The sequence below is a fragment of the Lolium rigidum genome, chromosome 7 (assembly GCF_022539505.1).
Source record: "Lolium rigidum isolate FL_2022 chromosome 7, APGP_CSIRO_Lrig_0.1, whole genome shotgun sequence".
In the NCBI taxonomy this organism is placed as follows: Eukaryota; Viridiplantae; Streptophyta; class Magnoliopsida; order Poales; family Poaceae; genus Lolium; species Lolium rigidum.
The window spans coordinates 255262039-255288211 of record NC_061514.1 but is presented as its reverse complement, the minus strand read 5'-3'; the positions used below and the strand labels follow the sequence as shown (position 1 = coordinate 255288211).

Here is a 26173-nt window from a genome sequence, read left to right as displayed (position 1 = left end):
TGCTCAAGGAGGAGGGGGTTAGAGCATCTATAACCGAAACCCAAAACGGCCTTAGAGAAGAAAAGATAGGTCGTAAATGCCTCGAGCCGAAGCACAAAAACGGTTAAAGACTAAAACTGAGAGATTGACCCCTAAAACTCGAGGCGTCTCTCTCATATTTCCTCCCTATCCACCTCGGTGACAAAAAAAACTAAGCTCCCGCCAAGCTCCCGCCCCTCCCGCCCAAATCCACCGCCAGTCGTCGATGGTGCCACCGTTCTCCCCTCCCCAGGCCGAAATGGCACTAGATCTCGTTCCCGCATGCCCGCCAGAGTTTTCCGTCGTCGCTGCCCGATTCGACCCCCACGACACCTCCAATGCCGCGGAAGCGGTTGGGAAATGCCGGGTGCGGGCGGCGGTAGCAACCACCAAGGCCATCGGCAAGTTCTCGGCCGTGGGCAAGCCATTCCTTGTGCCGGTATTGAGCAGCCCACGGTCGCAGAAGCCGACGGTGGCGATGCAAGCCCACTCTTAGTTGGTGGCGGACAAGAAGAAGAGGAAGGCCACCGCGGCATCAACCTCGATACCTATACGCAAGGCCAAGGCGTCGTCGGCGTCCTCAACAACCACACCTTCTCCCTCTTATGTGGCGACCGACATAGCTCGTCCCCGAGTCACCGCCTGCGACATGATCAATGAAATGCCCGAGTCTCAAGCAAGTGCGGCCGAGATTGGGGTCGCCGAATTCATGTCCCAATTGGATTCTACACACACTCAAGGGCTTGACGACCTCCACTTCGGTGACGGTGATAGTTACGGCGACGCCTAAGCTGAGGAAGAAGGGGCCGAGGAAGTGGTGTCTGAGGAAGAAGAGGCCTAGCAAGATGGGACCGAGGAAGTGGTGTCTGAGGAAGAAGAGGCCTAGCAAGATGGGACCGAGGAAGTGGTGACCGCACCATCATGTTCATGAAATCTAGCTCCTTGGATTATAAGCTAGTGCATATTGGGATATCACTCGTGCAAAGATCTTGGCTCGAGAGAGCGGTGGTGGTGGCGGTGGTGGTGGTGTGGTGGTGGTGTTGGTGTTAGTGGTGGTGATGGTGTTTGAGGTGGCCGAGATGGTGGTGGCCTCCAAAACATAAACATGCTATGGTGTTTTTGGATCAAACTTGATCGATGTGATGTTTTTTTGGATAATATTTATGCATATTAGAACTTTGTGTGTTTGGAGAACCAACGCGTGGTTGGATGGTTAGGAGGGCACCCCAAGCCCACCGAGATTTAAATTCCAGATTTAACACTTAGGTGTCTCATTAAAAGCGGAATATTTTTTAGTGGGAGGCGACGTCCCCGTCGACAGCGAGCGCATCCGTGGTGACTTCGTCAATTTCAAGACCCGCAGATCAGTTATTGGACTTACTCTCTCGAAGGTGCTCATATGGGTAGGGTGTGCGTGCGTTTATAGAGGTGAGTGTATGTACGTATGTATGAGCGGTTGCGTCTGTATTGTACTGTGTTTCGCAAAAAAATACTTTATGTGTTTGAGATGTTTCAAAAATAAATTATTTTAGTCCTTTAAGATATATAAGGTTCCAAACTTGCGGCAACCATTTAGATGACTAAATTTATTATCATCTATTTTTATTCATCGTTTTGTCCTTTAAATTATAAGGGTTTGATTAAAGATGCTATTATAAAGCATGGAGAAACGCTCATCACACAATTTTGGGGTCGGCAGGCAGTTTGAGAAGTCCGTTTCTAGGTTGCCTCTCGGCCACTGGCAGTACCCCTATCCAACCTCTCTTGCGTGTGCGAGGAGAAAAAGTTCATCGACTCGAGCCTATCTGAACAAAGACGTGAGAGGGACCCGGTCGCGGAAAGAGGTTAGCAACTGCGCACGTTTGATTCTTCTCGTCGAGAACGTGATTTTGGCTCTGTGATAGTGTGGTAGGAGCATCTCACATGGCATGAGCGCCCATATGATGACGGCGAACCCAGGCACTCGCTCATGTTCAGTCCATTGCTTCCTGTCGCCAGCTAGATTGGATTTTCAGTGTCATTTAGAAGATGAAAGGTCACTGGGATTTGATTGTTTAAACTACTTTTTGTGCAAAGATACTGGTAGAGCGATGGGATTTATAATTATAAGAAATCAATCAACATACACAAAAGAAGCTATGAGAAATAGGTTTCATTTGGTTGCAGCGTTCTTCCTCCTAGAGGAGGCCGTGTGAGGTATATGCTAGATATCATTTGGTTTTAATTGGTCGCAACCTATATATTTAATCAATTGAATCCAGAAAAACATCTAAAGTATATTACCCTGCACCGAGTTTTTTTCGACAACTGTGCAGTAGGGAAAAAACCCTACTGTTTGTCAATTTTTATATATAAGCGGATAATGTACAAATGGGAGGAGTTACAGATACAAGCTAGCTATCAGTTCATAAAGTATCAAGCCAAGATTGCATGCCATCTTTCAAGATAGGCCTAGCCCTATGGAGATTAATGCCACAAAAAAATTTGGATTTAGATATACAGGTCGTAATGCCAGGAATAATGTCCTTGAAGATAAATCCATTCCGTTGATCCCAGAGACTCCAGCAACCGGAGATGATAATTTTCATTATGAATTCCATCTTGTATCTGTGGCATGCATCAGAGATCATGTCTACTAGCAGTAAATCTGTGTTCCACTCGATGCCAATGGCCCACCTGAAACTTTGGCTAAAAGAGCATTCAAAGAAGAGGTGCATAAGTGTTTATTCTGGGCAACTGTCGCATAGAATGCAGTTCTTGAATTGAACAAAGAATTTTTTCTTGCACATTAAGTCTTTTGTGTTGAGTATGTTGTTCATGAGTAACCAAGTAAAGTATTTTTTGTCTCGGAATATTGCAAGTCTTCCATAGATCCAGAATTGGTTTTGCGACCTCATGATTACCAATGAGAGCTCTGTAGACTTTTTTTGTAGAGAAATTTGCCTCACTTTGAAATTTCATGTGTCAAATTGATCAGTAATGTCTACTTCATGTAAATCCAACTGTAACTCTCGAAGTTCTTGGTGGGCTTCAGTAGAGACTGGTAGATGAAATAGGTCATATATAACATCCATATTGATGGCATCATGAATAATATTGATCTTGTCATTCTTGGCAAATGAGAATAAGCGAGGGTATTCTCGCTATTTGATATAACCATCATCACATTTATCATACCATAATGAGACCGATTTTCCATTGTATACAGTGCATGAGGTTATTTCTCTGAAATCGTCCATCAAGGCAAGGCAATCTTTCCACCTGAAGGAGCCTTTATGTGTGCAGAAGTAAGGAGTGTTGTTATTGTAGTAATATGCTTGCCATACAAGGTTCACCCATGGAATGTCATGATGGTTATAAAATTTGAATAAGTTTTCATCATGAGAGCTTTGTTATGGGTTGTTAGATTGAGAACACCCAAACCGCCTTGGTCCTTTGGTCTGCAGATCATATCCCAGCTGGCCAGACATTTTTCTTGAGTAGATTCATATTTTTTTGGCCCGTAAGAATTGCCTTCCACTCTTCTCAAAATGTATAAATATAGTAATAGGAATCTTGAGAGTGCACATTGCAAACATAGGGATACCGTTCAATGTAGTGTTGAGTAGTGTCAGCCATCCTGTATATGATAGCATAGATAAAATACCAGAGTCATTTATGCAATCTTGACACAGGTGGCATAAGATCATCAATCGATGGTTTGGTGGTGCCCAAAGGAAGGCCTAAGTATGTAAATGGTAGGCTCTCCGCTCTGCATCCAAAGAATTTGCCAAATCATTAGCCTCCTGTGCAAGTGAGACATGTGCGCAGGCGTCGTATATTTTTTGTGTTTGCGGTATTTTTTACTTTGTTGTTTTACTATTTTTTGTTTGCTTTTGGCTATTTTCAAGGCAGATGTTTTATCATTTTTTAGATATTTTATCCCTTACATACTTTTTCAAATGGTCCACGAAGCGAAGAGTGCTGCGATGTCACATAGTTTTCAGTGCCCAAAGTTTCATAGGGATAAAGAAAAAGAGACATATGTCAAAGAATCAAAAAAAATTCAAAGTTGAACAAGAGTTTCCCTAGGTCACACCAAATCGCTAGTACAAAATAAATACACGGGAAAATGTTCAGTGGCCATGGTTTTGGGGTTTGTCACGGCATTTCGATCACAAACGTGAGGTACTCAAACCAAACATTTGTGCCATGTGAAAACAAAGCAAACAGTGGAAAAAATAAACCATGTCCTTAGTGCAATACTGACATATGATAAATTAGAAACCTGTTTTCGATGAACTATACAAACTAAATTTTTTTTGCCGTCGGTGGTGTCATTGCATCTATGTTGGAAGCCAGGCCCTGGGACGAGTCCACCAACAGCTCTTCCATCTTCATAAGTAAAATGCATAAGAAAAGAGAAAAGGTTCTAAATATGAGTAAGTAAATCTTAGATTAACCAAAGTAAATACCAAATTAAACACTAGACTAACCATATACAAATAATAGTCCATCCTTATCTACAAATCCAACATAATAGTAGAATAGAAGCCTTTTGATGATAAAAGCTCAATATAATCTTATGGTACAATGTAAACATACGAAAATTAAGATGGCAAAGTAAAATGCCAAAGTAAACCTTTGGTTAAATTGATCCTAAGTGAACTTTTGATTAAAATGTAAACAAATGAGCGTATTAGAGGAGGTGTTGTAGGCATGTAGGGCTCTCCCACTAGTACAGAATAACCTACCGCTCATGTGTGGAATTTGACTACTAGTTACATGCTCAACACTCATATGCTAGGTACTAGTCGCATGCATACCTGGCATACTGCCAATAAAGTATTAGTTGCGTGCGCTGGTCTGATCCGCTACCGGTGTGTTTTTTACAATAAAAAAACTGGGATCATGATGAGCGTAGATTGCACACCGTTGGGGAACCCCAAGAGAAAGATGTGATGAGCACAGTAGCAAGTTTTCTCTCAGTAAGAAATCAAAATTTAATCGACCAGTGGGAGAAAGGCGTGACTTCTGAAGGTGTTGCTAGCTGACTTGTGATAGGGCGCACTACCTGACAAGGGGTTAACTTATCAATGCCTACGGATTGTAGACTTAGGGTTTCGTAAGAAGTAGAGGGCAAGTAGATCTCGAAGGTTTCAGCCGAAAAAGGTGTTTTGACTAAAGTTACGGTGGATCTGTTGACAATAGATTTGATCCTTTTCTCTTCCCTCGGCTCCCCTTTATACAGGAGGTGGAGCCGAGGCTTTTCGTGTCGTATAATTTATAAACTATGAGAGGCTATCGAGCATTTTCTATATTGCTACATCATTCCTAATACAGCTCTATCTTCCTTATCCGAAGTTTGCTGGGCTTCTGGGCTTCCAAAGCTTCGGGTCGTGGGCCTCACATCTTCTCCAGATAACCCGGGTACTTTATTCGTCATGCCTATTTGGCATACCTATGTCACTATCAGCGTCAGTAACAACGTGGAACCTGCACACAACACAACCAAAATACTTTTCCCCAACTTACAGTGAGGTTGTCAATCTCACCGGTTTTGCTGAATACAAAGGATTAAATGTATAGTGCGGAAAGAGATGTTTGCAATGAAATTAAAGAGAATAGTGCTTGCAGTAAGTAAACAGAACATGATGATTTTATCAGTGTAAAAGAAAGGACCGGGGTCCACAGTTCACTAGAGGTGTCTCTCCATAAAGATAAATAACATGCTTGGGTGAACAAATTACGAGTCTGGGCAATTGATAGAATAAAGATCATACATGACAAGATGATTATTATGAGATTCGTTTGGGCATTACAACATAATACATAGACCGTAATCCAACTACGTCTATAACTAATAATCCACCTTCCGGTTATCATCCAAACCCCTTCAAGTATTAAGTTGCAAGCAACAGATTATCGCATTAAGCAATGTGTGTAAAGTAAATAATAGAATTACCCTTGTATAAAACATTGTTGTTTTCTCCCTAGTAACAACATCACATCTACAATCTTAGAAGTTATTGTCACTCTTCCAGAAAACTAGAGGCATGAACCTACTATCGAGCATAAATACTCCCTCTTGGAGTCACAAGCATTTACCTGGCCAGAGCAACGACTACAAGATCACAAATAACATATGACAAATATATGATCGATCTCAACATAGTATTCAATATTCATCGGATTCCAGCAAACACAACATGTAGCATTACATAAAGATGATCTTGATCATGATAGGCAGCTCACAAGATCTAAACATGAGGCATAAATTGGAGAAGACATCCATCTAGCTACTTCTATGGACCCGTAGTCCGGGGATGAACTACTCACGCATCACTTCGGAGGCGGGCATGGCGATGTAGAGGCCTCTGGTGATGATCTCTCCCTCCGGCAGGGTATCGGGAAGAGCTTCAGAACCCTCCCGAGCTAGGGTCGGCGATGGCGGCCGCAACGCAACTTTTCGTGCATGGAGGCTCGGGTGTTTAGGTTTTTCCTGAGATCGTGAATAAATAGGCGGAAGGGCGAGGTCGGTGGACGCCTGGGGGGCCCACACCACCCCTTGGCGCGGGCCCACCCTTGGCCGCGCCATGGGGTGGTCTGGCTGCCCTGTGGCGCCTCTTCTTCCCCCTCTGGACTTCGTCTTTGTTACGGTAAAATATTGACTTCGCCTTTTGTTTCGACCAATTCCGAGAATATTTCATGTACAACTTTTCTGAAATACAAAATAGCAGAAAACAGGGAACTGGCACTGTGGCATCTTGTTAATAGGTTAGTGCTGGAAAATGTATAAAAATGCAACGAAGTGTAAGCAAAACATATATAAATTGGTGTAAAACAAGCATGGAGCATCAAAAATTATAGATACGTTTGCAACGTATCAGACCAGCAGTCCACGTGATTTTACACAAAACGCCCTAAAACCCAAAAAAAAAAAGCAATCAATTCCATGGCGCCTCGTTGTGGTGTTGACGAGAGGAGAGGAGCAGTAAGAGGTCACCTGAGCAGGGTGTCGATAGTGGCAGAGCAGGGCATAGGAGGTGGGCGTTGCAGGTAGACGTTGGAACAGGTATTCGGCGGTGGCGGAGCAGGGCGTCGGAGGTGGGCGTCATAGCATGTAGTCAGCGGTGGCGGAGCATGGCGTCGGAGGTGGTCCCCGTCATTGGAGTGGGGTTGGTCATCCTCTCCGGAGAGGAGGTGTACTTGTCGCCCAAGAGGAGGTGGTCGCTGGAGGTGGTGGTCATCTTTGAGGAGAAGGTAGAGAAGTGGAGGAGGAGGAGAAAAGGAAGGTAGAGAAGGGAAAGAGGAGGAGAGAGAAGGTGGATAACTGAAAGAGGATGAGGGAAAGAAGGTGGGGAAGGGGAAGAGGAGGAAGGGAAAGTCAGAAAGGATAGGGAAGGAATTTATGAAAATTTTCAAATTCGAGTTTTTTTCCATCGCAATCTAAAACTTCCGAAAACTATTTTTCTTTTCGATGTTGTGGATTCTAAAAAAATCAGTACGGCTGTCTAAATCTGATGTAACTCTTTATGTAGATCCATTTTCATATAAAAAACTTTTTCATTGAAAGTCGTATGCGCAAAATCAAGAGCCATTTTACCGAAAAATGATGCAATTTTGCAAAATAGGTCAAAATTAGTGTTTGTTAATTTCCCTAACAACTAGAACACATAAGATACGGAAATCTCAAATGATTTTGAAATTTGAAATTTATATCATTTTCTTTTATTTTTTTCAAAACTAAAAATGTGATCCCAGGGGAGGGGGTTCAGATTTCTTTTATTAGTAGTCGAGAGCCGAAATGCGGTGCGCTACAAATAAGATGTACTTACCGCGTGCGCTAGTACGGCCCAATGGCAATATTTTGACCTTACTCGCGCCCGCTAGCCAAATATATTGAAAGCGAGCGGGCAAAGGGACATGTGATTGGTATGGATATAGCAGTCACGTGCCTCCATTCACGCGCGATGCAGGAAGTTTCTGGACCCGAGTACAGTCGAGACCCATCTAATAGAGTACAAGCACTCCAGTTGCCAACGCATTTTCGGCCCGCAAAAAATAAAAGAAGTCGCGTGAGTTCAGATATAGGTGTGCTGCCACTGAGCATACTCCTATAGCATTTTTCCTACTAGTGTCAACATGGCGACTACTCAGCCCAAACACTCTCTCAATCCTTGCGGCTTTCTAGTTTTCTGCTTATCGCAGTGTTTTAATCTATTTTGATATGCTCCTAATCGCTAGGCGATATCGGAGGTGGTCTTTTGGCATCGAGGGTTATATGAATCTATTATGAAAATTTCACAAAATAAGTTTCAAAATGTCATAGAAAATCAAGAGAGAAATTCCTACGTATATCTGGATATTCTATATTCACACATAAGTTTTTGGAAAAAAAGAATACTTTGTGTGTCATGTTTCAAAAGACAAAAAGATAGTCTTATGAATAGTCATGGTGGAATTTGGAACACCAAATTTGTCTTTTTACAATTGACAATATATTGATTTTCCCTAAAACTTGTGTACATAGAATGTTTGTATGTACAGGTACAACAAAATTTCTGATTTTTTATATTCAAAATAGATTATGTTTAAACAGTTAGGTCCTTTTAGGAATTCGGGTTTTTATTAATTGCCAACATTAATTACATCGCTTATGAGTTTAGTAAGAATAAACTAGGAGGTTCATCGACCCAATTACATGAAAACTTGATCAGAAAAACAAACTCTAGCCAATTTATGAGCAATTTTCGTTGGCTTATCTTGGACAATGCTTGAATGTGACCCTTTCGGTAACTGACGCCAAATCAACACAATGTGCAAAGATGACCGAGAATTTGTCCCACCACGCTTCTTCGCCTAGGCATGTATCAACAATTCCAACTGAATCAGATTCTAACACAATGCTTGTTTTATATGATAGGAAAAATATAGGAATGAGAAAAGCATAGGATTGAGAATAGGATTAAGATGTCATCCTTACTTGCATCCTATGAAAAATTAAAGTGTGTTTGATTGTAGTAAATGAATTTTTTTATGAGGTATGACCTAATTTTTTCCTATAGAATTTGTACTACATGATTCCTATAGGGATTATTTCCATAGGATATATTCCTATGAATCAAAAAGTTAGGATAGAAAATTTTCCCATAGAATTTAAATCCTACATTTTTTATAAAAATCCTATGAATCAAGGATCTCCTTATAGGGTGGGTCGTTGGGCTTTGTTGCTCTTAAAGCCGGGTCTGAGTAATGCCTTTCGTCTAAGAAAAACAACACCGTGAGCTCGTTTTCTTGGTGATATCCTTGTTGGTTTGTTCCATTACTCTCATGACGCCGTGTTGTAGATGCCAACAGGATCGCTCAGTGCTAGGCGCTTCTAGCTAGCTAGATGGTCCTCCGCTGCTACAGAACGAGGTAACACCTAAGATTCCGACCGAATCGTGTCGAGCACCGAATCCCCATAGATCGCGACACTTGCATATTAGGCAGGGCTTCCATTTTCAGAACGTGCTGATTCTGTAGGAAGTTCATAAACCTCTGCTGGCAGAAAAGAAAAAGCTCATCGAGTCGATCGATCCTATCTGTATGTAGAGCGGTAGAGGTGAAAAGGATCGATCGTTTCGCCCGTAGAAAGAAGGCGCAGTGCACGTTCAGTTCATCTGAAGAATGTGTTCGCTATGTATGCCACGTATGGAGCTCTGTACGTAGTGGGGTTTCGGCTTTGTCTGAATGCCACGAGAAAAAGAAGGCTCTTGATTTGATGGGGGAAATGTGCACTCGCTCCTGCTTACTCCCTTAATTTGCGTCATGTCGCTAGCAAAAACTGGGCAGGTGAATGTATGTACGTAGGGTGTCGTGTTCATCTCGTCGGCCTGCCGACAGCTATGTATTTGCAACGTGTTTACATAGGATTCACATGTCATTTTGAAAGACGTAACTGATGCCCACTAAGGTTCCGTTAATTTGCTTTCATTTGGTGTAAAACTAAAGTATAGGAGATGATGTCCAACAAACACAAAAAAAAAAATCTCAAATGACTAGTCAAAATATATGCAGGAGGGAAATTGTTATTTTTTAGAAAGCATGAAAGTTTTGCGTCTCAATGCATCAATGGCAAAATTTATGTATAAGTCCATTACGGGACCAACACCCCGAGATCACAAGCTACACTCATAAGAGCTAGAAATTCGCATAGCAGCACGTTTAATCAACCGCCCCCTTTTGCCCACGAGTGAGTCTAATCCCTCATCGTGTCAAGCAGGCCAGCGGTGTCTGGTTGTGTGTTGTTGGAGAATGCCCCGTTACCATGTATGCGGATCCACGGTGTCGTGAGCATGATCATTGATGAAGCACCCCTTGAGTCGAGGGGGTTGGATGAGTCATATGGCAACAACCACCAATCTAGAAATTCGTCTAACAATAGTCAACTTCGCGGTGGTTTGGATTTATCAAAGTGGTTCATGCCACATTATCTGCGAGAAAATGTAATGGCAAGGAGGTGAGGTGCCGACTCCTCTGATTAGTCACATAGCAGAAATCTTTAGGGGTGTTGAAGACCTTGTTGCGCCCGCCTCTCAATCGTTCAACATACTAGAAGACACGTTGGGCCACTGGTGCAGGTAGCGGAATCTGGCCGGAATTTGAGCCATAAGATTTACCTCATGATAGTGTCGATACATGTTGCTATATGCATATCGTTGCCAGAAGCAACAAAATATTTAGGGTTTCAATGGTATAAATGCAAGTAATTGTAAGGAGATTAAATGTACTCACCCAAAGATCATATTTTCCTTTTTCAAAATAAATATACTGATAGACACATGTCATGTTTAGGCAATCAAAGTTGTATATAATAGTGTTTTTTTGTTTCTTATAATACAGTATATGACTGTGTTTTTTCTTCTCAACTGTGCCTCTCCAGCTTTCCTTCCCAGATGTGTTTTCCATCTCAATTGTTTTTCCTTTTCAAGTATGTTCTTCCTTCTCAACTGTGTCATTGTAATAGTGTCTTTATTTTAAATTATGCCCTTTGAAATGGGATTTTCCTTCTCAGTTGTGTTTTTTCTTCTCATCCATGCTTTATTTCTCAATTGTGTTTCATCTTAACTTCACCATTTTAACTTTGTCTTCATTTCAACTGCGCATTTTCTTATCAACTGAGCTTTTCCTTAGCAACTGTGTCTTTTCAACTATGTTTTTTTTTGTTCTCAACTGTGTCATACATCAACTGCGCCATTTTCTTCTCAATTGCATCCTTTCAACCGAGTTTTGTTCGTATATCAGTCCAAACTACAATTTTGGTATATATAGTTCTTTTACTTGTTCTAAACATTACTCAAATTTAGAGTTACTACAAATATCTATTTTACAATGAAATTCGCTATAGATAGAGATGTAGGGTTTTCTTTGGCTAGGTTACATAAGCACGTGGAGCCACCAAAACAAATTGCCTTTAGATGCACCTTCTTTGGGTTGGTGGCCTTATTTGAATCATCTAATTCATCAGAAGGACAATCTGAGATGACTCCATTGTCGGCTGCTGTCTTCTCGCCTTCCACCTTTTATAACCCTGAATTTAATCCTTGTATTTTCCATCAGTCTTGCCACATGATGGCTAAAGTCCCTTTCAACTCTCGCAGATTCAGGTAGAGCCACAAATGCCACATGGAGTTGTACCACAAGGATAAAAAGGCTCTCACCAATCATCACTTTGTAGATTTTCACTTGATGCCATGACAGCATCGGGAGCTTATTTTCCTGCTAATGTCCTCTTAGCTTTATCTTTCTCGTAGTGATGCACAGTTACAGAGCTTTACATCTTTAGTTCTGTTATGTTTTCTTTTTCAGTAGCGGGTGGAATCTGACTTCTTTAAGCCCTGTTTGAAGAATGCAACATTGTGTTGTCTTATGAGAAGATGCAGGAGTGCAAGATTGGTAGCTTTTTCGCAGTGTTTCCATTATTTAGTCATACAAAAAAAAATTAACTTAGTCATACAAACTTCAAAGTGAAGAGGATATCAGCTCTCGACTTTCTTGTTTAAGGCCCGTGGATCCCATCAAATAAATAATGCAAAAACATAGCATATCTTGATTGGATCAATCTGATTGCTGTATCACCCTGTCCTTAAATTAAGTCAAGTTAGAGTGAGCTAATGGACGATGACTATAGTCTCACTTTTGAAGCCATATTCCAAGAAGATTGGTGAGCTGGATTTCAGATCCGAAAGAGACAAATACGATAAATAATTCTCATGCCTTTACGGAGGTATTGACATAGTTCAAAACATAATGAAAGTAAATAGTCATGACTGTTCATTTGTTGTTTGATATTAGAGCAGGAAAATGAAAGGATAATTGGCAGGGTTGGATCGTTGGGAATGATGAGCAAGCACAATAGCACCTGTGGGATCATTATTTTTGTGTGCAAATAAAAGTGAAAGACTCAATAGGCAATAGCTAGAAAGTTGAAAACCTAAAACTACTACAAACTGGAGTAAATCGTTATTTTGGAAGTACAATTTAACTACATGGCAGGTGTGCTTAGAAATTTCAAAAAGGTAGTAGATAGATTATCGGATGTCCCCGAAGGGACAGGTAGTAGATAGATTAAATTGACTTGCAAGTTACTCCATGGCTAGGTTAAGAACTATGGATTTACCGTAGGTTAAGCTCTAGTATTTCTCTACTTTGTGTTAAATATAAATACACTGCCTAGTCTCTTTTTATCAGTTCGAACTTTTGGTTCATGGTATCAGGGATAAGAGATCTCAAGTTCAAGACCTTGCTCACACAGTATTTAAAACAAAATATTTTTTTTTGTTCAATTGGCTAGTGCAACAATCTTTTACTTTGTACACTTGTAATAAAAAAAAACTACTGTTTTCCGTTTAAAAAAGGATGCATGTTCTAATGTGGAAGAACGTAACATGAAGGTGGCTAAAAGCACGGTCACTTAACCACCCCCAGGTGCTTGTAGAAATGGAGGATCACATGTTTCCCAACGTGCGGTGCTTGAAAGGAGAGATCGGTTGCTCCAATTTTTACTTGATAAGATTTTGCTCAGATCCTCTGAACACGACCCGGCCGCAACACTAGAACTGAACAACTAATAGTACATTAGTGAACTAAGGGCCGGATATAGGGTGGTAAAATAGTTGCAAAGATTATGTATGGTCACATAAAAGTTTGATTGAGCACTAACCGCCCATGTGAAAGTACAAAACCTCGTCATGCACATCCATTTAATTTTGCGTCACATCATGCTGAGCACGCAGTAGTAGTAGCATGCCTATAGGTTAATACAGGTTCAGGGTGACGTGCAGGCCTGATCATTTCCATACCCTTATCAACACAAACCGGACTAATGGATGACTAGCATGGCTACGGCCTACGGAAGCAGGTTGTAACTAAGAAATTGCTGAACTTGTCCCATTTCCACATCATCGCACCACTTGTCCCATTTCCATGGCCAACTCGCCATAAATTAAAGCAGGGAAGAAATGGTCTTGGAGTGACCAACCATGCGATCGATCGATCAATCACGGGATCCAACGGTTGCTAGTGTCAGGGAAGTAACATGGTAGTTAGCGTCTCGCCATCTAGTGATGAGTGTGAGCGATCATGTTTCCCAAATGGATGATGTTCTGTCAACTATGAAGGGCTTGGAGTGACTTGTGTATGTGATACGTCTAAGGCCCCGTGTGGAACACAACAACTTAAAATATAGGAATGGGAAAAATACATAAAATGAGATGTCATGTATGAAGTGTTGAATATAATTATCTGGCCTTCCTCCATCAGTTCAGATTTTTTGTCCAATTGGCTAGTGCAGCAATCTTACATGGTATCGGACCATAAGGTCCTGAGTTTAAATCCTAGCCCACGCGGTATTTGAAATAAATATTTGTGGCCTCCCTAAAAAAAGAAATCGAAGGATACACGGCCAAGGCCCGCGAGACCAAAAAAAAAGGCTTGGAGTACTGACTTGTCTCTGTGATACGTCTAAGACCACGTATGGAACACGAGAACTCAAAATATAGTAATGGGAAAAATACATGAAATGAGACGTCATGTATCCTGAATTCCTGCATGAATCAAAACCAAAGGGAAACTTCAAAAACATCTTTTTGATGTCATGCAGGAAAAACATGGGAATTTCGGAGAAAGAAGTTGAAATCACGAGGTGAGAACACATGTTAGTTTTCCTATAAAATTCAAATGATATTAGACGGAAGAATTCCTATGAAATAGCCCATCCAATAGAAATTCCAAACGGCACTATGAGATCTTTTACTATAGGAATTCAATCCTCCAAAATTCCTATGGTTTTCATTTGTCCCAAACAATTTTTTTGTTGTGTCTCTAAAATACTGCCTAATTTACTGCTTTCGAAAACTACAAAAGAAATAGGAAATGTTTCGGTTGGGTTGACATTGTCTCTTTTACATTCATGATTGCTATACCGCAGACAACATAGTATGCCCAAAAAGTTCCAACCCAGTGACCAAGTTTGCAAGCATTTGATATAAACAAACTAGATTCTAGTGTTTCTCTAATCCCACTAGTGCTAATCCCCTGAAACAAATCCAGTGGTATTTTTGGCCAATAGAAAAGACTAAACCGTCCCTGCTCCTTACTATAACTTGCCTTGTATCAATGTTTCTATTGTGCAGATTCTGCTGCGGGTTCTCGAAGAAAAAAAAGTGTTTCTATTGCTTTCTGTGTGGAAAAGTTTGATTGATTAAGTAGAAAAGTAAATGATGAGGATTAAGGTCAGTTCTGTCTTTCGTGTTAGAAACTAGCAAGTGGTGCAAGCCTGCCACGAGGATATAATAAATAAGCATCACAGGCCGCAGCCTGCTTACAAACCAACCTGAAACCTCCCTGGTGGCAGCTGGTGCAAGATTAGCTCAGCTCCCGGTATCCATAGAGCAGTGATCGATGAAGCTGTTCGCGTTCGTCAGGCGCGCGCGCCGGACATCGACAGCGGCGATGGCACCGGAGCCGGTTCCCGTGTCGGCTGAGGACGCGGCGGCGCCCACGTCCGCAGTGGAGAAGCGGCGGCGGAGGCTGTCGTCGGGATCAGCGTCGTGGAAGCCGACGCTGGTCGCCATCTCAGAGGACGCAGCGCTGGCCGCCGCAAAGGCCGAGGCGAAGGGGAAGCCGGCGGCGGCCAAAGCCAAGGCGAGGCCGTCGCCTCGCGCGTCCCGGACGTCTGACTACGACGACTTCCGGTAAGCTCAGTTCTGTGCCGCGTGCTACGTGTTCATGGTGTCGTGTTCGCGGGCGTGCCGGCTACCGGGGTAGGCAACGGAGGTTGGATCCCGCGGGGTGGGGAGGGGACGCGATCGCAACACGTGTACGTTGACCTTCCGGCCAGCCTGCGGCCGTGCGCGGCCGTGCTCCTCCGGTCCGGCGAGGAAGATAGACTGTCGATGGTTGCGTGCATCGGCAAGTCATGTGGGCGGTTTCCCAAAATTTTAGCACTCCGTATTTTTTTGGGCGCGGTTAGTATGTCTGAACTTCTGAATTTTCAGTTCTCCCGTTTATCAATTCAGCCAAATGTCCGAATTTGAGCTTGAATTCGACTGAAGTTCACCAAATTTTGAGAATTTTTCATGAAGTCTGAATACACTTTGGCTTGAATTCTTGAATCCGGCGATATTTCGACAGAAACATAAGTAACCTATCGAATGAACTGATAAAAAAATTGAAATTCGGGAAAAGTTCATTGAAAATGTGATACCTGTTTGGGCCACGACTGCTTCTAACAGATAAGTATGAGCCTCCGTGGCGATAACCTACACGGATGCGGTAGGCAACTTTTGTCATTACATTGGTGTGCCGTGGAGCGTGATCTTGATCTGCTTGCTTCAAAGTTGGACAGATAGGGCTGAACCAACTTGTTTGTTGGTCAGCTGCTTGGTACCTAATTTTAGTTGAAACTCGCAGAAAGTTGACTTGGGCTAGTTAATGGGTTCACGGTACCAAGTTGTGCGACTCTGTCGGGTCAATGCTACCTTTCGTCAACTAGCTTACACAGGCTGCTGGCTTTAGCTTATGACTATCGAGTGAGTGCAGAATTAAGCCATGCACTTCCTACACGGCTACACCATATTAATCAGAAACCAGTGCAAGGGAACTGGGATGAAGTTAAGTGAAAAGACTAACTGAGATCGTGAAGCAAATGTCTGAAATTTGTTGCCCGGTTTCAGATTATCCATTCGATTTCCACAAACATAGTCGATAATTAGTAATTAGGAATTCATCTCTGAATTTGATTTAAGCTGTTCATCTGTCCATGAACAGCACTTTCAGTGGACCACCGAAAAGATCTATGAATCCCTGAACTGCATGGACCACGCACCATGCGAGATGCGACCTGCAGATGGAATCTCATCTGTAGGCAAGCTCACCATCCTTATTGTTAGTGCATGTGTCGGACAGAGACGTTCTCTTCGCTTTACCGTTAGTCAAAACGCGAGCTGCGCTGCCCGGTCAAGTGAGCCTGTGACCTCTGATGCCTGCTGCTACTGGTACTTTCTCTACTTGCCCTTCAGAATCTTTGGTAGGCAGTGGTAATCGCACAATCTTTCGGGGATCTAGCATAACGGTACATCTTCAGAGTTCAGACCTTTCTGACACGGGTTTTCATTTGAGCTAATTACACTACTAGTCCAACAACTTGTGTACCATGTGATAGTTTAGTCCTACATCTTGCAAAGTGTGAAACTGCAGTCCTAGAACTTGTATCATATGTGAAGTTTTGGTCCTCAATCAATCAAAAATAGACATGTGGCGTTGTAGTTTTTGCACAAAAACCCCTAATATGTTTAATTTGCCACCTTTAATCACATCTTACATGCGGGACCCATCTGTCAGGGCTACAAAATAAATAGAACTTAAATTCACCGATGAGGATCGAACTCACGACCTGATGCTAGCTCTCTTTCCCGGTTGCCACTAGACCACCAACACATTTGCGTTGTGGTTATGAACGACATACAATTATACAAACAATAGATGCCGCACCAATTGGGTCCAACCTTTTAATGCTGATGAAACAAAAAAGTTTAACATGTGCCATCAACCGCTCGAACTCGCGACCTGCTGCTACCTCAATTTCTCGGTGGCCACTGGACCACAAATACTTCTACGTTTTGATTATGGACGACATATAATTATACAAAGTAATAGATGCTGCACCAATCGGATCCAACCTTTTAGTCCCTTCCTTATAGATAGATTACACGAAATTTTCACCACCTTTTTGTTTAGGTGAATTTTCACCACCCTTGATTAGACATGAAACAACTAAATTTTTTCTTTAGCAAGACGCATGTTTTTTGGGAAAATTGTACAGCATGTAATTTAGGAAGAGTGATGGATGCGTGCTGTCATTTTCTCTTTGATTGTATGTATAAGATGGATGCATGTTGTCATTTTTCTTGAGAGCTTTTATGCATCTATGCTAGCCAATTTAAGAAAATAGAAAAAAAACTATTCCAGTAAACGATTATTGGGTCGGGAGTGAAATACAAATGCATGTCCGTTTGTTCTAATCTAGTTTACTGTATACAATTTCCACGATGAAGCATTTGTTTTTTAAAACTTCATAGTGCACGATTTTTTATTGCAAGCGCCGTAAACACATATATTTTACCTAGCATGAGAGTATTTTTTTCCCTGGACTGGGAGTTGTCCTTAAAAATTAAGTAATGTACAGCCCATTTAGCTAGATCTAGAACACGTTTTTTAAAACTTCATAGTGCACTTGTTCCTGGGATATTGCAATCCCCATATTTGTACACCTCATATTTGTTATTGCAATCCTACATTTCATAAATAGATATATTTTCTCTGGCCTCGGAGTATTTGTTTTACAAGTTATCTTGTTCCTGGGATGACTAAGAAATAATTATTTTTAAGTCGACACTAAATAACATTTTTGGAAAACAATTATATTTGTACGTAAAATACATGAGAATATGTCACTTGTGAACTTTACTAGAAACATTGATAACTAACTAGTATAACTTATTTCTAAATTAACCGAGAAATCATCACCATCTTTGATATTTTGTCTAAATATATTCTCGGTGTTTTTAGTTGCGTATTCCATTTTTACTGCAACTCATGTAGTAAGTAAAATACAGGAGAAACATGAACATGTAAACTTTGTGAAATTGGTATATATTTCATTAGAGAAATATGCAGTAGATTGCAAATACAATTCAACATATATACTATTTTATATAATAGAGTGTTTTGTCCTTAACTGTTAATACAGAGGAATTGAGTTCTAATATACACATGTAGTAAATAATAGTTTTCTAAAGGTTGTATTCTTCTACTGTTTCATATTACTTATTAGTTTGTATAAAGGTTGCCGATTAGAAGTGTTGCATGTTTGTTAACTGGAGGCGGTGCTGATGTAAAAAAAAATGTTTCTTTACGATAAAGATAACAATATACTGTTGTGCATAATGGATATTAATTTAAGAATGCTAAAGATATACTTGAATGTGTATTCTAAACCTCATATGCTCTAGTTCCTATATACGTTGAAGATCTTGTGCTTGATGTTTCGAACCTGGAAGATGATTCGTATTTAAAACTCTTACTATAATAATTTTATAAAATTTAACAAACGGAGCGTGTATAAGAAAACTACTTCCTCAAGTAAAACATAATGAGTTGTGTAGTTAAGCGTCAGTACTAACTTATTCGTGACTTCCTCATGTGGTAAACAAAATTTTATGTGTTCATCCTCATTTTTCTTTCTAGTATTTCCGATGAAATAGAAAGACGTGCTGATATGCTGCAAAGAGTGTTGGCTGGTCTAGTGGCTGAAGCACTTTGCTTCGAACCTCTGGTCGTGAGGTCGACTTCTCCTCCTCGCAAACCATTTTATTTGCTTCGTTAGTCGCTGACAGGTAGGACCCACATGTAAGGAGGCGGTACCAAGGTCAGATTTAGAAGATAAAAATATTAGGGATTTTTGTGTAAAAACTACAACGCCACATGTCAGTTTTTGATTGATTGAGGACCAAAACTTCACATATGATACAAGTTCTAGGACTGCAGTTTTACACTTTGCAAGATGTAGGACTAAACTATCACATGATGCACAAGTTGTAGGACTAGAGGTGTAATTAGCTCTTTTCATTTTTACTAGTACTAGTAGTTTCCCGGAAGTTGAATTGATGTTTCATGTGAGTGAAACTCCTGTACATTTTCAAAGCAGGCCCTCAAACTGCTTTTAATGTCTTATCATGTAGGAGCATGTATATGATGCAGTTCATCGCCCCAAAACTGACCTAGGTTCTCTCTCTACCTGCAGGCGCTTTGGGCCACCTTCGGCGTTGCCGGCGTTCTCACCGACGGCGTTCCTGTTCTGAGCTCAGGCGAGCTAGTTGGGTCGTGACCAGACCCTCTAATGTGTCATGTGTGGGTTGGGTTTCACCATCATCCTGCTCTGCTCAAATCTGAGCTTTCAAAGCTGATGCTTCTGTGATTCCTCGTGCTTGCTACTGATGTGCATATGTGTAATGTTTCACCCAACTAGCATTTCCCATTGTCTTCTCATGATTATCCTCGGATTCGACCATGGCCTTGATAAGCTCTGACGTTTCCAACTAGCTTGACATAAATAGATTGCATACCAGATGGCATCTCAGACTGCCACAATCCTTGTCAGCACAACAAACAAAAGAAACAAGGGAAAAGCAAACGATAGACGAGATTGTACAATTAGATTCAAGAGCTATGCGTCCTTTACTCATAATTAACTTGTGCTGATGAATTGATCTGAAAAATAACACAGTAAAATCATTTGCGTATGGGTATGCACATATGCATCCTCATCTGGCACATCTTAAAACAAGCACGCACACCAGAATCATACAAGGCACGGCCAGCTAGCAAATACAAGGGTAGCAATTATTCCCCAGCTAAAAATCACAGGCCAAGAGAAGAAATGGGCCACCAGGTTATGAGAGGAACTTTTGTTTGCTAAAATGAACTAGCACCCCTCGTGTGCAACAATTGAAGGCGACAATTTGACTTCCCCATGCTGAACAGCTGAACATGGCAATAAATAAGTGTGCTTCAGCAAGGCCATGGCATTTGAACCATGTCATCATGGGATCATAGTGTATGTTTGTCACAGGATCAGTAACCGTTGATCTTTCGATGTGAAGAGCCAGAGTGCAATGCCCCGTTGTCAGTGAGCCTTGAAAAGCCAACCTGATCCCTAGTCCCTGGGCTAGGAGGAACTCTTGGACTAGGAACACTGGTCAAGCGAGACTGTGGCACTGTATCGGACATGGACTTGGAGAAGGCCTGAGCAAGCTCCAACGCGGTCGCTGCCTTCCCAAACCGAGGTGCAGTAATCTCAGGCTTTGGTGGCTCCACTGGTTTACGCCAGGTTTCAGGCTCTGGGCGTTGTTGTTCGGGGAGCTTCTCCACAACCTTCCTGTTGTCCTCACGTCGTGTAGGCCTATATGCATCAGCCCTGTCTGTATCCCGCCTATAATCTTTCCTATCAGCATTTCTTGGCCCTCTGTGACCAGATGGATAACTATCAACCTTTTCGCCTGAAGGGTTAATGGGCATAGCTTCAACCTTTTGTTCAACCTTTGCAAATTCATTTTTAGACCTACAAAATATCACACCCATTATTAGTAAACACAACGCATGTTCAACAAAACACTTATATCGGCTAATTGTTGCATAACAGAAAACCACTCCCAGCAAAAAAATCGTTACTCCAAAGAAAAAATTATGTAACAAGTACATAAAGAAAGTACAAAGTTGGTACTTGATAATAACATATCAATCGGGCAAACACTACAAATTAGGATGTCAACAACCTGCCTTGACACTTCTATAACAAACCCTGTGATTTATTACAGCAATATATGAATACAATCAATCTGATTTGTAGCTTAAAACACATGCGAAGGAAATGAAAGCAGCATTCAGGCCTCGGCAAAGTGCACATCCTGGCCATAAGAATTGTAACTTGCAGCACTTCTGCTCTATGCTTAGATGCCTGGGAACATATATACTATGGTCCGCATGTAATTTCCTATCTAAATACACTGCAATCCAACAAATATGGTTGTCTGGCAATGGCAGCACCCTGACCAACTATGCTACGGTAACAGTGTCACTTGGTAGCCAATATATATCATAGCAAGGAAATAGGAAGAATCAAGATCAAGCATTCAAGACGAACAACAATAATCAACATGCCTTTACTGCAAGAGGCCATTTAATGTCAAGTAAAACCACTACAGCTATATTTTATTGGTGTCTAAAGGGGCAATATGTTAGCTACCTGGCAACTGGAGAGGTCTTCTCAAGATCACTTGCCAAAGCATCTACTCCACGATCTCTGAGAACCTGAGTTTATAAAAGAACAGTCAGGATTTCATTCAGATTGATTGAAAAAACACAGAAAGCCACATGAGGGGCAGGAAAGCAAGGCACATACTTGTTCGCGGGGACGAGCACCACCGAAGACTGATGGCCTGATTGCATTAAATAACAAATAAGTTAGTACATCATCATACTAATAATGATGATGATATTAACTATAGTATTATATTGACAAATACTCTAGCAGTAAACTGACTAGGTCTCTGAGATGATTTTTGTCAAGCAAATCAACTTGCTAGCAAATTCAGCACCAGCATACAGTGCCAAAACAATTATACCAAGCTTCACCGAAAGAGATGGAAATTACAGAAACAATCATCAAGATGCCATTCTACTATTCAAGACACCATAACATACATAAATACTTCCCCTTATCTGGTGCCCTTGCAGCGCCTACTATTCAAAGCAGAACTATAACTTCAACCCTTATAATAAATTAAATAATATGAATAGATCATTCTCATGATATTAAAATGTTTACAGAGCACTAATTCCACATACAGGATGCAATAAGGAACAGAAGGGAATTAGTTTCTGAACAGAAAAATAATAAAATGACGGTAACTGGTACCATCTAATTATATGAACTAGCCCTGAAAAGAAAAGATAAGTCAACATGCCAATTGGAAAAGAAGGGGAATAAGTGAATAACCTCTCAATAATCACCGGGTGTAATTTCAATCTGCCAACCAGTAAAAAATTCTAAAACAACGTAATAGCTATGCATAACTACACACATAGCAGAACGTGTATGGGAGAAACAGTACAGAACATGCATGGGAACAAACAGAGCAGACAAATTTTCTATCTAGATGCCCTCGTTTGACACTAATCATATATTGATTAATAGGAATACCCAAATATGATGTTGATACAAGATGGAATGTAAGTATTTGCTTGGACAAGGTGAAGTGTATTGAGCACAAAAAAATGGGACATGCAATAGATAAAGACTAGTTTACAGCAAGCAGCAAACGATCAAATTAATAATATAAGAGTATCTACAGCAATGACAACACCAAGAGAAAAAATTCTAAACATCGCATACCTTTCCTTGGCAGCACTTTCACCAGACTGACCCACTGCATTAGAGCGAGGTTTCAGATTCAGCCGTGGTCGATCCACTGTTGCCCTACTTTCAGTATCTGTCCCTGCTACTCCTGTTTTAGCTGGAACCACATTCTGGTACACATCATGAACAACCTCAGCCTGCATGACACTCGCAATCACAGGGACTGGATGGACCTACACAATAGTTATACGCACGCCAACAAGAAAAAGATTAAACTTCAACAATGCCATAGCGAACCTACTGATATCAAACTATCCTAATGACAAAATCTTAATAACAAAGAAAACTACATAAGCCAATCACATATAGCTTCACATGAAGATATCTCGTATACGGTTTACAAACTCTGCTTGAATAACCAATACTGATCAGCTATTAATGCTATAATGTTATTGGATGCAAGGCATGTGATTTCAATTTGCACTCAGAGCAAGGGGGCTCCATTATGCGTATGCACTAGGCAGGCGCCAAGGTGCCCCTAGTGCTTAGCTCCCAACTAATCAAGCTAGGCAGAATGGCGGTACCGAGAAAGGCTATATGGCTATCTTTTAGGTAAGTAAGATCAACAGAAAACTGGGAAGGAAGAGAAGGAGTAACCTGCTTCTCTTCAACATAGGTAGGAGATGGTGCAGGGGGCTCGATTGGCTTAGAACGAGGGAGCAGCTTCAGCTTGGGCCTCTCTGGCACCTCTCCGACTTTGACTTCCCCAACCCTGCCTTCATGTGATGCAGGCCTCACCGGTTCCACACCCTTCTCCACGGCAACGTCGAGCCCTCTCACTCCAACTGACCTTGGCCTCTCCATGGCACCGTCCAGGTCCCTCACAGCCACCAACCTTGGCCTATCCATGGGATTCTCCATCCCTCTGACTCCAATCAACCCTGGCCTCTCCATGACACCCTCGAACTCTCTCGCTCCAACGGACCTTGGCCTCTCCATCTCGGGCGGGGCGACTTCCCTGTGAGTCTCCAGCACTGGCGCCGATACAGGCGTGGTCGGGGAGGAGGGCTTGGACAGGTGCCACCTGCCGGAGATCACCTTCTCCACGGCGCTGGCCTGCGCGATGCGCGTCGCCGACCAGATCTGGCCGCCGGTGGCGGCAGGAGCAGCCGGCGCGGCGGGCGGAGCGGCCTCCTTCTTCGCGCCCCAGGCGTTCCCCGGTGCAGATCTGGCGGCGGGGCCCACCGCCGGCGCGGAGGGGAACGAGGGGGGCGACGGGGCCGGGCGCCGAGGGGTGGCGGGCTCGAAGGGCGTGCGCTCGTCCTCGTCGAAGTGGCGGCCGATGCGGGAGGGGTTGGTGAGGAAGGAAGGCATCGCGGCGGCCGCCGTGGCGGCGGCGGGGGTGCGGGGCCGCGCGGATGCAGCCGAGGAGGAGGACGGGGCGGCCGCGGGGCGGTCCGGCGGCCGGGCGGAGCTGCGAGGACGTGGAGGGCTGGTGAGTTGGAGCGGGGGGGTGGGGAGTTGGACGGGGTTAGGGTTTGGGAAACTTACACGCCGGGAGCGGAGGGGAGGGGGAGCTCGGAGGGGATGGAGCCGCCGTGGAAGTCCTTGAGCGTCATCGTGGTGACCGCCTTCTTCTTCGACATGGCCGCGGCCGGAGTCGAGCCCGCCGGCGCCGAAGATGGACGGCTGGGACGATGACTCTCTCCGTCCGAAGGGGAGGTGCGTGCGTGCGTTTGATCGGGGTCTGCTGCCCTACAGCGTTCCTTCCAGGTATTCGTTCGTTTGTGTAGCGCTTCCAGTGGGAGGGAAGGCTTTGTTGTCTTTGGGCTTGAGCTAAGTTGGGAGTTTTGCAATTTGGCACTCCACTATTTGTTGAGTCGACGCCCTAGTACTCATTTAATCTTCCTTTTTATCTTTCAAATGGCACCAGATAACTGTTTGTTTCTACTAGTATTTTTTTATGAGTGATAAGGTGTTTTTACGGAATAAACGGCATCTAAAAATAGGCCTTCGCCGTGTGTACACGGCACACCATCGATATCTCGTCGTTGGACACATAAATCCAGTGAGCCAAGTAGGATGCACGAGGTTTGTTTTTGTGCATATCACGAGATTCACTACCGCCATCCGAGTTCATATCTGAAAATGAGAAGTAGTGCTAGAACGATTTAAGCATCGATAGTTGCGACGAAATAGAACCACAAGGATCGATCTGTTCCACGTCATATTTGCATTTTAAAAAAAATCAAGTACCCATAGTTGTAAAGCCTCATATCACACACGGGGAAAAAGAGTGCCTACAAGATCAAATTAAATACGTAAGAAATACGTATTGACATATAACAAAGTCTTATGAACACCGTTTATCATTAGATGGTGCCAAAATATAATCATCGGCTTTTGCAACAAAACAAAACCCAAAAAAATATCAAGTAAAGCCAACTGAAAAAAAATTACATGCCTCATACTTACATCCAATGCAGCCAATTGTTCTAGCCGACCAAATAGTATGCACAATCATGAGTGTTTATGCACTGCATAATGTTGGATAGGATAATTCAATGCACAAAAAATGTGACACATTTTAAGCATCGGCGTTATATAACCAATCACAATAAGAAACTACATTTAAATGAATGCCTCGTATTATCAATCACACGCAATGCCACAATTGATTCTATCCTACCAATTACAATGCACAATAAGATCTGCTTGTGCAATCCACACGGTTGAATAGAAACAATTCGTGACACTGAAATGGTGACTTGAATCATTGGCCAAATATAGAACATTAGTAAGTTGGGAACCTCATAGAAGCTTCTGCTTTAACCAACATCGAACACATAGAATAAGGCGCGGGATACGACAATTTCTAAAAATAACAATACATCGATACGACAAGTACACATATTAAAATTAATATAATGTCATATGATTTAGACAAATAATAATTGATTGGTAATGAATAGCCGCCCCATTTATTTCCTCCATGCATGTTTTAAGATCTCGAACGAATAATCATCTCATCAATTTCCTTAATCATTATACGTATCTATCTATGTTAGTTTACAAAGTTCTCATAGAGTTGATTCGAATACTAGGACCACTAGATGGAACCAAATTACCAACAAAATCAATCGATGTCTTACCAAATTAGCACCTAATTACAATCCAACTCATGTGCTAGTGTCGGAATCAACTCAAGCGCTAGAAAAGAACGTGGATCAAGAAGCAACCTTTGGATGCCCATGTTGATGACCTCCTGCACAAATTTTCTCTCATCGGCGGTGTCGTGTCCTGGTGGCCGGTATGCCATCGCCGTCATGCAAACACCCTTGGCCACACCGCATCTTCCTTTGGACAGGCCATGCAGTACCCCTTGCCATTCTATTGGGGAAATAAGAGAGAAGAACAAAGCAGAAGAACACCAAATTCTCCAAGATATAGATCTAGAGGGTTCCCCTCACATAGAGAGGGATTTGATTGGTGGAATTGTAGATCTAGATCTCCTCTCTCTTTTCCCTCAAGAACATGCAAGAATCATGGGAGGAATCAAGAACTAGGGCAAACTTTGAAGGTCAACAATGGAAGAGAGATGGGAAAAAGCCACCAGCCCAAGGAGGAAGAAGGGAGTCTTAAATACCCCCTCCCAACGAAATATGACCGTTATGGTCCTCCCAGGGCGGATTATCTGGGCCCAGATTTTTGCAA

At 42.3% G+C, this 26173-nt stretch overlaps 2 protein-coding genes across 2 annotated transcripts; one reads left to right on the top strand and one right to left on the bottom strand.

The window, feature by feature from the left end:
- The first annotated feature begins 14943 nt into the window (after positions 1-14943).
- Positions 14944-19566, top strand: LOC124672661. Its single transcript, XM_047208854.1, has 2 exons — positions 14944-15236; positions 19346-19566. The coding sequence occupies exons 1-2, from the start codon at positions 14944-14946 to the stop codon at positions 19401-19403; spliced, it is 351 nt and encodes a 116-aa protein (XP_047064810.1). The 3' UTR covers positions 19404-19566.
- A 189-nt stretch (positions 19567-19755) lies between these two features.
- On the bottom strand, positions 19756-24227 carry LOC124675925 (translation initiation factor IF-2-like). Its single transcript, XM_047212002.1, has 6 exons — positions 24011-24227; positions 23117-23933; positions 22496-22692; positions 21503-21539; positions 21347-21411; positions 19756-20662 (listed from the first exon to the last, which is right to left on the bottom strand). Exons 1-6 carry the CDS (start codon positions 24103-24105, stop codon positions 20176-20178), a joined length of 1698 nt encoding a protein of 565 aa, XP_047067958.1. The 5' UTR covers positions 24106-24227; the 3' UTR covers positions 19756-20175.
- Between the last annotated feature and the right edge of the window lie 1946 nt (positions 24228-26173).

Coding starts and splice junctions, on each gene's coding strand:
- LOC124672661 (XM_047208854.1), top strand. CDS start 14,944: ATGAAGCTGTTCGCGTTCGTCAGGCGCGCGCGCCGGACATCGACAGCG. Junction 15,237..19,345: donor TCTGACTACGACGACTTCCG/GTAAGCTCAGTT, acceptor CTCTACCTGCAG/GCGCTTTGGGCCACCTTCGG.
- LOC124675925 (XM_047212002.1), bottom strand. CDS start 24,105: ATGTCGAAGAAGAAGGCGGTCACCACGATGACGCTCAAGGACTTCCAC. Junction 21,540..22,495: donor GAAAGTGCTGCCAAGGAAAG/GTATGCGATGTT, acceptor TAATGCAATCAG/GCCATCAGTCTTCGGTGGTG. Junction 20,663..21,346: donor AAGACCTCTCCAGTTGCCAG/GTAGCTAACATA, acceptor GATATTTTGTAG/GTCTAAAAATGAATTTGCAA.